This window comes from Dama dama, chromosome 2 (genome assembly GCF_033118175.1).
Source record: "Dama dama isolate Ldn47 chromosome 2, ASM3311817v1, whole genome shotgun sequence".
Taxonomy (NCBI): Eukaryota; Metazoa; Chordata; class Mammalia; order Artiodactyla; family Cervidae; genus Dama; species Dama dama.
The window spans coordinates 24,478,157-24,490,249 of record NC_083682.1 but is presented as its reverse complement, the minus strand read 5'-3'; the positions used below and the strand labels follow the sequence as shown (position 1 = coordinate 24,490,249).

The following is a 12,093-nucleotide window of genomic DNA, read 5'->3' as shown; positions in this document are numbered from 1 at the left end:
TAACCCCTGGACCACCAGTAAGGCCCACCCACTCCCTGATCTTCAAGTGATTCCTCCTTTGACATTTTTGCAATCATTAATTCATTCAGTAACTCAGCAAGTATTTAATGAGTGGTGATATCCAATTCCCCATTTACTTCAGGTCTATACTTTGGCAGCTGGATGTGGTCAGAGAAAAACACACAACCACAGTGACAAGTCTCACTTTCAATTCATGGTCATTAGCCTCGAGCTGCCTTGCAATCCACTACACTTCTAGCTCATTCCCTCTGCCGTCTCCTAGACAGTAAGTTTCACTTCGGTCCTGAAGCTTTCAATACCTCCTCCTCCATTCTCCTCTTAGTTGATGACTTTGCTCCCTATTTCACCGAAAAATGGAAGTGATTGGAAATAAACTTTCACGAGCTTCCACCATTGAACACACTGATCTACCTGCATTTATTCCCAGATACTTGGCTGTCTCTTCTGCATATCATGTGTGTGGTGTGTGTTCATATCACTATCTAAGGCCAAAGTTAGGTGTGGATCCTGAAGAAAACAGTGACACCCATTTCCAGTGAGTGATCAAGTCACATTAAACAGTAATATCCATTCAAAAATTTTACTGCTAACATAGTTTCATATTAGGAGGGTGATAGAAAGTGAAGGCAATATGAACAGACATCCATTTGACATGCCTTTGTGTGTTTCAATAATTGCATCATCTGTAACTTCAGACCATTGTTTACAACCATCTGTGTACAGAATTTCCAGTGCAGGTAGAAAAGACTGTCACCCAGCTCCTTGAATTTGGACAGAGATGAATCTTAGATGTGAATTTTTTTCACGTATTCTGTCACCAACATTCCTGTATACTTTATTATGCAAAAGTATTTATATTATCTTTAACAAAACTTTTAATTTTTACAACTTATAAGCACAATTGTTGTAATACAGAAAGAAAACAGAATTCATGTCTAAGTTTCTAAAGTATTAGTGTAGATTTTGCACAAGACGCCCACTAATGGGCTCTTTAATTTTTGAATAATTAGGCAATTGCTGTTTTGGTTTATATTGTATAGGTATTCTTGATAGATTGCTAAACAGATTTCCAAATATTTCTGACATTATCTGTAAAAATTAGCTATTTTTAGTTAATTTTTATTTATTTAAAAGATTATTATGTTTTCTCTTATAAAATAATTAAAATAATTGATATTCAAAATATTACTACCCCTGACCCTCCAAAAACTACTGCTTTCCAACCAGCACACTGTCAGGGATAGATTAGATTTAAATAATGAGAGATGCCACTATTTGTGTTATATACGTATTTACTGATTACTACAGTATAAACATTATGGGGCTAGAGACATCCAGCACATATAGGAACAGCTCAGAAAGTACCAGTAGAATGAATAAAGTCATGAAAGAGTGCCTGTTATTCACCAATGAGTGTGATAAGCACTATAGGTATAAACATGATGAGACGGACATGGTTTCTGTTAATTTAAGTTTAAATTGGTCCTTGGAAGAGGTTTTTAAAAATAGTCACAGAAGGCAACTGAACTTTTAAATTGTTTGCATTTCCTCTACTTTTTAATCTCCAAAAAAGAAGTCAGCTGTGTTGTCTTAACTGATGATTTGTTGCCCCGATAACATTATTATGGATGTCATTGACAATCTTTGGTCCTAAGTAGTATAAATACATATAAGAAATCTTTGTGAAGTCAAAAGGAAATCTTGGCATGTCTGTCTTCTCCCAGATGCTAGATTTTTTAATTCAAACCAAGTTTAAGACTCTGTCTTTCACTTATATTAGCAAACAATGATGAGATAACGTTTGACTAAACAGGCAGAGAGTTAAGAGTCAAAAAAAGTATTTGCTGGCCAGTTCAAAAAAACTCCTTGTGGCTCAGATGGTAAAGTGTCTGCCTGCAATGTGGGTGACCCGGGTTCGATCCTTGGCTTGGGAAGATCCCCTGGAGAAGGAAAAGGCAACCCACTCCAGTATTCTTGTCTGGAGAATCCCATGGACAGAGGAGCCTGGTAGGTTATAGTCCATGGGGTCGCAAAGAGTCGGACACGACTAAGCGACTTCACTTTCACTTTCTTTCAAAAAATCCAGCAAAGAAAAAAGAATCAACTTCCTTTGGTTTCAGGTTTTGCTTGTTTGCTCTGTCTTTAGACAACATAGAACAATGTCAGCTTGACTGAACTACAGTCTCCAGAATTCTCTTTAGAGAATGTTTCTGGTAAGGGTGAGACACAAGCGACATTTTCTTTTGAGAGCTGAAGGCTCTGTTCATACACATACGGGCCTCATCAGCCAGGATGACACTGCTGATATTTTTGACTCAGAGTGACAAGAGGGAGGACGGTGACACCCCAAGCCCCAGTCAGGAAAATACAGCAGACAAAGAGCTGTCCTTCACCAACCCCAGACAGGGAGCCTGGCACTTCCCCAGTTGGGCTGCCATATTCCATAACAGCTGTTGCCTCCCTCTGTGTCCTGTTATGGGTTTCTTACACCTTGCACCAAACACTCTCACGCCCAGTCTGAGGCATCTCCAGAATTGGATTGGGGAAGCACAAACTCCTCTCTACCAGGATTGCCCCTATCTCAGGATCCAACTTAGATAATATACCTCTTGTCTTCGAGGCTGAGAGGGCTTTCCATTGCCTTGGAGCTGAGAGCTCAGCACAGCCACTCAGCGTGGTGGAAGGAGCCCAGACCCCCCAAGCGATTCGGTGGGGCTGATCTGTCAGTTTTGAGGCTCAAGGGCTTTGGACATGAGCTCAAAGGATTTAATTTCTGACACATCTTCTATCTGGCTCATCAGGGACCCTCCTGAGGGAATGACCAGGAAAATACCAAGGTCTAGGCTGGAAGAGCATCCTCTAATGACACACCTTCCACCCGCCAGGAGGCCTCCATCCTGGAGCTCCACACCCTTCAGATGACCTTCCATATCCTTCTTCTCCAGATGGCCCTGCCTCAGCCCTTCGACCCCTGACAGCAGACACCAGGCAGATCAGAACTGCCTATTTCCTCAGGCTTGCACAACCAGGGAAATGACCTGTGGATGAGAACAGCCATCGGTGTCCAGTAAGTCACCCTTTGCAGATCCGTAGGAGAAATGACCTGCAGGGATTCTCCCCGGGCACCAGTCCAGCTGTCATCCTCACCCCCTGACCTGCCAGGGATGGCTCAGTATAAATAGGGCCACCCCTCCACAGCAGGCAGGGACCAGCAGCTCTGCTCCACTGGGGATCAGGTGAGGAACCACTTCAAGGAGCCATTTCTTTGAAAACATTTGCTTTAAAACATAACTCTTCTGATTTCTATTTCTCCTATACGTGGTCAGTGCTGGCAGAGTAGTGCATGGGAAATGCTTTTTGATTAACGACAGGCTGCTTTAGTAAGACACAACTTGGGCCCAACTGTCCTCTTCTTCCACCAAAGCCACCTGGGTGACCTCCTAGACAGTCTGGGTTCAGGGTTGGTGGGTTTGGAATCGAGGGCTTGAGGCTGCGAGTCAGGTCCTACTGCAGTGTCTCCTAGTAGGACCACTGGGAGTCTAGTGGAAATGAGCAGCCAGGCTCTCCTTGACATACACACCCCAAAGTGGAGAGGGGTGAAAGTCTTGTCCATGTCTCCCTGACCCTCTCCTCTCCTTTCAGCACAATGAAGCTCTTCACAGGCCTCATTCTCTGCTCCTTGGTGCTGGGAGCCCACAGCCTGCTTTCCTTCCTTGGTGAGGCTTTTGAAGGTAAGGCTGATGGAGGGGCGATGGCATCCTTGGGCCTCTAGGCTTCACCCGAAACACCCCTGAGGGTTGGAGCTGCAGTCCTAGGAGATGTTGCCCTATGTGGCAGAATGTGCCCGGTGTTAGGGAAGTATTTTCAGACAGATTGGAAAGCACAGGATTTATGTCCATCAGGTACTACAGAAAGAATGAGCATCATTTCCAGCTGAAATTTAAGTATGAATGGAAGACACAAAACAAGTCTGAAATGGAACGAAATTTCCCTCAGACCAGTTGCACGATGTAGGGTGAAAGCGATCCATGTTCACCTCTCCTGTCCCTCCATCCCTACTCCTCCCTCCCTCCCTTCCTCTCTTCCTTCCTTCCATTTCCTAGTTGGATGATTCAGAGGCCTTCAGAACACCTTGTTTGTGCTTCCTATGCTGAGTGACACCATCCCTGTTTAGTCTGTTTCCTACCGTTTCCTGGCCGCTAAACTGACAAAAAAATAAAGGTGTGTGTATGTGTGTGTGTGTCTGTGTGTGTGTGTGTGAACCTAATATCATATGAAAACCTCCACCAGGAACTTGGTTCTTACGTGCAATTTAGAGGGACCCACTTTCCTTCTCTGCCCAGGGCTGGGGAGTTTTCCAGGACACTAGCAGCACTATCTGGGGCAGTTTCAGGAAGACAGGGGCAGTTCCGGTCAAGCTGGGACAATTGGTCGTATATTACCTGCAGAAAACCTCCGTGAGGGGGCATCTTTCTCCACCTGAAGGGGAGAAAACCGAGGCTTAGAGCAGCCGAGTCCGTCGCCCAGGGACTGAGTGCCCGTCAGCAGGCGGCAGGACAGAGGTGGGAACCCAGCTGTGTTTGAGGCCAAGGCTCTCACCGACTTCTCCCAGCACCACTTCCTGAAGACGGGGGCTGAGCAATCTGGGCCGCAGTTTGGAGTCCCCTGGGGAGCCATGAAAACTACTGCTGCCTGAGACCAGCCCAGAGCAGGGGAGGTGACTGGCCTGGGCTGTGAGGGCTCAGGGGACTTTGAGGGTCTCCCCAGATTATTGGACAGTGCAGCCAGGCTGAGGAATAGACCCACTTCCTCAAGCAGCCCACATCACCAGTACCATCCACTAGAGAGTTCTCAGGATTCCTTTCACTCACCTAACAGGCAGGGGAATCAAGTCACAAGGGGTCCTTTCATGAGGCAGGAATACATTTCTTAGGCGTCAGAGCAGAGGAGTATGTCTGCCCTTTCTCAGAATCTGTCTCGCATGTCGCCTCCTCACTCACCCACGTGCCCCGGAGCTTATCACATGCAGCTTCCTCTACAACAGTGGTTCTGGACCCAGGGCAAATTTGTGTCCTGGGGACGTTTGGTGATGCTTGGGTGCATTTTCAGTTGTCACACTGGGGTATAGTTTCAAAGGTCAAGGATGCTGCTAGACATGTTATAATATCCAGGGCAACCCTGATAGCAACAATGTACCTGGTGTCACATGTCAATAGAATGCTGTTGAGGAATCCTGTCCTGTAATGATACCTCTGTCCTGAAACATATCAGGTAGAGCCCTCACTGAGACGCAGCACAGAGACAGCATCACAGGGGTCAGACAAAGGGGTCCCACAGCCGTAGCCCTCCCCGACCCCACCCCAATGGCGCTCACTCCGCTACCAGGAGCAGCAGCTGGGCATAAGGAACGCTCTTCTCACCCTGTGGCATTTGTGGTGCTCTGACCACAGGCTGAAACCGAGTCAGTGGAAGATTGTTCATTCCTTGATTCTTCAGTTTTCTCTCCACCGGATAATCCTTACTCCATGTGCTTTGCTTTCCAGGGACTAAAGACATGTGGAGAGCCTTCTCTGACATGAGAGAAGCCGGGTACATAGGTGCAGACAAATACTTCCACGCCCGCGGAAACTATGATGCTGCCCAAAGGGGACCAGGGGGTGTCTGGGCTGCTAAAGTGATCAGGTACCAGGGTCTCTGGGTTGCAGGGATGGGTGGGCAGAGTTTGGCTGCCTTGAACAACCTGGAGGGGCCAAGCCCTGGAGAACTTTCCAGTAGGGTTGAGGGCCCTCCTACTATTAAACGCCCTCCTGCTCTGCACCCAGTGTGAGGTCTGAGTGGTTGAAGAGCAGAGCAAGGCTGGTGAGACAGGCGATTCTCAACCCTCCCCCTATGGGTGCTGTTTCCCCAGCATCCAGGGAACGTGCAGGGCTCAGGTGGGCTGAGCCCAGGGAGCCTCAGGGTTGTAGCCCCTCTTTCCTGGGCTCCTCTCAGAGTCACTGATCCCTTGGAAAGAGGAGAGATGGGGAGGGTGGGGCTGGGGCTCATAGTCCTGGATTAATCCCCTCCCTGCTCTCCTTCTTTCCAGTGATGCCAGAGAGGCTCTTCAGGCAATCACAGACCCTGTGTTTAAGGGCATGACCAGGGAGGAGCTACGGGAGGACACGAAGGCCGACCAGTTTGCCAACGAATGGGGCTGGAGCGGCAAAGACCCCAACCACTTCAGACCTCCTGGCCTGCCTGACAAGTACTGAGCTGCCTCTCTCTCTGCTCAGGAGACGGGGCTGTGAGTCTCCAAGGGCAGGGACACTGAGCTAGAGTGTTCTCTGTCCACAGAAGGCAGCGGATCTAATAAATGCTTAAGAGATGGAATACTGAGACTGTGTGTCATTCCTGGTATGAGGACAGCCTGTTGGTTCCAGGACTGATGGCAGGACAGCCACGTGAAGCTCAGCCTGTGCCTGTGTGTTTGTTTCCGGGACACACCCTCAGCATCATTCAGGACAGAACCCCTGTCCAGCCTTCCCCCAATCAGACCCGCTCCCTCTCCAGGCCCCTCTGGTTCCCCCGGGGCCGTTTCCAGGCCCTTCTCAGTCCAGGCCTTCTCCCTCCCGGCACTTGTGTCCTGCCACCTCCTCTGTCCCCGGTCTAGTCACCCAGCTTGTCCTTGGCGCTCTCTGCGTGGGGTCAGGGACACAGTCCTTGAAGGTAGGAATGTAGAATTCTCTTGGGCCTAAACTACGAGCCGCACATCACTTCCCTCCAAATAGGGTAAGAGGGTCACTGAACTCTGTCACCCCAGGAACTGAGACACGTCCCCAGATCTGCCCAGTAACGTTTGCGGAACTGAACATGTTGATGGGAACTGGAGTCTTTGAGTCAGACCCTGGGGAGAAAGGCCTCCTGGCACCATATGGAAGGTGAAAGCTCTGTGGAGGATGAGCCTGTGACTGGAGGGTCCCAGGAATCCCCGGTGACCTGGACCCCTGCCCTGTGCTCACATGGCCCCATTGCGCCCCAGTACTCTCAGGACCCCAGTTTCTCCTCCTGAGTAAGCCTGAGCTGGGAGAGCACTGGCCATCACGCTGGGCTCCTCGGTGGCGGGGCCTGACTCGGGCACAAGCCTGGGCAGCCCCACGGCCTCTTCTTCCTCCCCAGTCACTGCGTCGCTCCTTCAGGCCTCTCTGGGTCCCGACTCTCCACTGCCCAGCCAGTTGCATTCTGACCCCGCCTCACTCCGGGCCTTATCCCCAGGGATCTCTTCCCAAATCAAGAAGGCACATTTGCCAGGAAGCCCAGTCTCATGACACCTGTCCTGGAAACTGCATCTTAGACTCTAATTATTTCTCATCAATACCAGAGCCAACCCCTGACTCAGCTGTTAATTAGTTTCAGCTCATTTTATCTGAGAAATCATTCTCAGATGAGTTTCCCTTACCTTTATCCTCACTACCTTTGGATCAAACAAAATACTATTTTCACTTCTAGAGTGAATGTCAGCTATGAAGATACACACTTCCAACACAGTTTAAGACGAGCCTCCTCAGAAACACAGACCAATGGTGATCCAAACTCTGCTGGGCTGTGGCTGAGGCATAGTAATTATAGAGGCCACCATTTTCTTTCATTGCAAATGTTCTAACTCTACATGCTTTATTTGATTTACCACAAAGGCTTTGCAGTTCTCACTTGAAGAAATGAGGCTTAGAGGGAAGTGATCTGGACCTTGCTCAAGGTCACACCTGCAGTGGGTGAGCAGCCAGGACTGCAGGCTGGTGAGGCTGACTGCAGGAGGACAGGGATGTGCTGTCAAGACTGGGGTTCAGAGGTGGGGACTCTCTCCTCCACGGATCTCCCGCATGACAGCCCTTGTGCTCAAGAGATGCCTGACTGGTTACAGACACACCACAGCTTGTTCTCCTCATGGGAACAGTGCCTCACAGAGTCCTTACCCTCAGCATCTGATTTCTTAATAAATTCCCACATTGAAAACCCAGATATCAATCCATGTCACTCTTCACTCTTTCACCTTTTCCTCTTCTTCTTTATCATCAAGCTTAAGAGTCTGTCCACCTGCACATTCTGCTTCCTCACTTCTGACTCACACTAGAATCCACACCAGCCTGACCTCTGTCCCCACCGCTCAGCAAAACAGTTCTGGTCACCAGTGACCTCCAAGGTGCCAAGATAATTGACATGTTTCTCTTCCTGTATCAGGAGGACTCTGAGCCATGCTCAGCACAGTTGTCCTCCCTCCTATCTGGAAGCAAACAGTATCTATATGTTGATGGCTCTGAAAATTATTTCTCCTCCTCAGAACCTCATTTCTGAGCTCCATGCTTATGTATCTGATTGGCCTCTAGACATCTCTGATTGGATGACTTCCAGAGATTTCACACTCAATGTGTCCCAAAGTGAGCTCTCCTCTCCCCCACCAGAATTCTTCACAGTCAGGCCCCTCCACTTAAGTAAATGATCCAATTTTTCCCTCTGTTGCTCAGTCCAGAAATTGAGACATGTTCTTGATGCTTCCCTTCCTTTACCCCACATCCAGTCCACTAACAAGTCCTGTGATTCAACTTCCAAAATTCATCTCTAGTCCATCAGCCTGCTCTCATATGCATCTCTGTGTTCCTGGCCACACCATTTCTCTCCTGGGTTCCTGCAACAGCTGTCTAACCAGTCTCCCCATCTTCATGGCTTCCCCCTCTGCTTAAGTTGACTGTATAATTTTTCATCTAAACCGAGTCACTTTCCACTGAGGAAAATGGCATTATTGATTATTATACATGGATGGCAGAAATAAACTGAAACTGTCCTGAGTAAAAGAGAGCATGTATTTACCCTACCTCTCAGTCTAGCATACAAATGATATGCAGATCATGTCTCTTCTGTGCTTAAATTCTTCCACGGGTTCTCATTTCCCTTAGAATGTAATCCAGTGTGAGCTGTCCCTGGCCTCCCTCCAGCATCATCTGATGCCACACCCTCCCAGGCTCCCTGCCCTTCCATCTCACCAACAAGCCAAGCTTTTATTTGGCACAGGACCTTTGCATATGACATTTTCTCTGCTCAGAACACTCTTCTGCTCGTTCTTCCCATGACTGTGTTTCTCACCTGTCTCTCCTGATATCAGTCTTTCTTGAGAGAGGCCTTCCTGGTCATCCTGGCTGATGTACTCTGGTTATTCTGTATTTTTGCCCATTTCCATATGTGGGTTTCTTATACTAAATTTTTGGTTTATTCTTCCTAATTTTTTTTTTTTTGGATTTTGTTTTCGTCCATCTTCCTCCCTTTTATTATAGGATCAGTGGAGAAGTGACCCTTTCTTTCTTGTTTATATCTGAATATCCAGTGCTATCACATAATGGAATTTCAATGAGTGCTTATTGGAAATTAATAAATGAATGGTTGAATTCATGTATTGTTTATTAGTGAAAGTTTTCTTTCAAAGAAGATCAGACTAGCTTTAAGAAACAGGAAGGAGCTAAGGAGAGGGAGATGCTAAAGCTAAAGAAGGAACAGTAGAGTCAGGGGAAGCAGGAGGCAGGGGATCAGCCATAAGGGATGGTGGACCCCCAGGGGAGCAGACACCTCTCTGACTCTGAGGGAGGAACAAAGGTGAAGATACTGGGGTTGGGGAAGCAGCACATGGGAGAGGAGGATGTGGAACTTGTGAGAAGCCGCTTGTAGCTGCTCTTATTGCAGGTGACTCTCCCTGGGACTCATTACACTCCAGGGTGTCTGCCCAGTTTCTTATCTGTCTTTAGAGCAAGTAGGTAGGAAACCCAAAGCCAAAGGCATGTCTCTCCTCCTGCGTGTCATCCTTGTATCCACAGTGCCTGTCGTAGGGCCTCACAGATAGTAGTTTCTTTATGAACATCTGGTGAAATGAATGAATGTAGTCTGAGAAGTGGTATTGTTCAGAAGTGGTCAGAACTGTGAGGGGGGGTTGGGAGTTATAAAAAGTATGGATGTGGATTGGATCTGCAAAATGTGGTATTGGCTGACATTGAGGTGACTGCTAAATCTGTACAAATACCATACTAAGATACCAGTCAGAGAGATACAATTTTACTTCATCATAGAAAATATTTAATTTTCTCTAGCAATGCTTTTCACACTCATAGAAATAAAAGTTAGAAACCCCATATGCAAATAAACTATTAGTCACTGCAGTAGCTGAAGAGAAGCCTTGGGAGAAAAAAAGAATATTTTGACTTTCCAAAGGACTTTGTTGACTAGCAGAGAATACTCTGTGAGACCAGAGGAAGGGAAAAGGGTCCCACTGCATGTCTCTGAGTCTAGGTCCTCTAGATTGAAAGATGCATTATTATTTATATACCACCAAGAAAAGAGATGCTACCAATTAGATTCAGGCATAATGTTCAGACACAAAGTTTTCTTATCACTTTGTATGTTTATTTTACACTTACTAGGAGAGTTCTTTTAAACTTAGACATAGATTTTAATCTTACATCACTCTTGTGTGTAATCAAAAAGAAAAGTATACACAAAATTAACCCTGGAACAATGACAACCTTTTCATTCGGCTTCCTGGTTATTGGGAAATGTAAGACATGTACTAATTTCAGAAATGTATAACCAAGAGATGTGCATCTTAGAAGTGATGTAATATGAGATTTCAATTTAAACCTATCCAAGTTCTCTCTCTCTCTCCTCTCTTTATATAAATACATACATGTATAGGTAGATAAATAGAGAAGGGGAGCACTCATTCTCTCTCTCTCTCTCTCTCTCTCTATACACACACACACAGGGAATCACCCTGACCCAGGAATCAAACTCATGTCTCCTGTATCTCTTGCATTGCAGGCAATACCTTACCCAGTGAGCCATCAGGGAAGCCCTGTATATATAAAGTGTATGTGTGTGTGTGTGTGTTTGCGTGTGTGCTTGAGCGTGCATACATGTATATATGACTTTCCCAGGTGATGCATTGGTAAAGAATCTGCCTACTAATGCAGAAGAAGCCTGAAGTAGGAAATGGCAACCTATTCCAGTATTCTTGCCTGGAGTCACAAAAAGTCAGACAAGACTGAGCACACACACACACCACACACATATATGCAAATATATGTACACATATATACACATATATATATATATAATTATTGAGCTATTATTAATCACCAAGTGCAATGGTGGTGCTCCTGAGGTGAGTCCAGCTTCAAACCACCCTTCAGCTGTGGGGGACCTTCCCAGAGAGGAGCAGATTATCCACAATGGGTTCTGATGATGTGCACATTCCAAGGCCCCTCCCTAGCTGAGATGTCACCTCACCTGGCCCAGCACTGCCTTTTCTCAAACCTCACTGGTCTTTCCAGTGGATTCCAGTGGATCCCCCAGAGTGACCGGGGGCCTCTTCTCTTCCTGCAGAGATGACAGATGGGAAAAGGCTCACCCCATCTCCTTCCTAGTCACACTCCACCACTGCCTTTTCAACTCTACTGGCATGGGTGCTCCATCTTTAGAAACTTCCAGAATATTCACAGCTCCTACACATGGAAACTCTCTCAAGAACTCACCACACTGCCCTCTGCTTGGATAGGGGCATCAGAATGAGCTGGTAGTGCCTGCAGCGAGCATGCACTCGGCTGAGAGATGAACAGGCATTTTTGTTTTCTTCTTGGCACCCTGAATCAATTTCCAGAAATTACCTGCCTCCACAAATACCGCATTTCCAGGGAGAATTATAACCCTGCCATCTCCCCTCCCCTCCTCGGGCATCTCCTACGTGGACCAGAGGTGGGATGGTGGAGAGGGAGGTGTTGACTGTGGGGGCCAGCGCTGCTGCCTGTTCCTCAGCTTTGGGAGCTTTCGAGGTCTGGAGCTGCTTCCTGGATGCCCTCTCTAGGGGATGGGGTACTCGGAGCCACTGTGTCCTCAGCTGTGGGTGATGGAAAAGCAGCAGCACTCAACAGCCTGTTTTCACACCCGGGTGCCAAGGGAGCTCTTGCACAATTCTCTAGTTTCTCAGGTTCACTTTTCGAAATCTGTAATTACGGGAAAGAAGAGCCAGGCCCTCTCTGAGAACAGTGTGTTCAGTTTCCA

General features: G+C 47.2%; 1 protein-coding gene across 1 annotated transcript; it reads left to right on the top strand.

Moving 5' to 3' along the window:
- Positions 1 to 3,236: 3,236 nt before the first annotated feature.
- Positions 3,237 to 6,381, top strand: LOC133073757 (serum amyloid A protein-like). Its single transcript, XM_061167689.1, has 4 exons — positions 3,237 to 3,257; positions 3,664 to 3,752; positions 5,565 to 5,703; positions 6,107 to 6,381. Exons 2-4 carry the CDS (start codon positions 3,668 to 3,670, stop codon positions 6,270 to 6,272), a joined length of 390 nt encoding a protein of 129 aa, XP_061023672.1. The 5' UTR covers positions 3,237 to 3,257; positions 3,664 to 3,667; the 3' UTR covers positions 6,273 to 6,381.
- Positions 6,382 to 12,093: the final 5,712 nt, after the last annotated feature.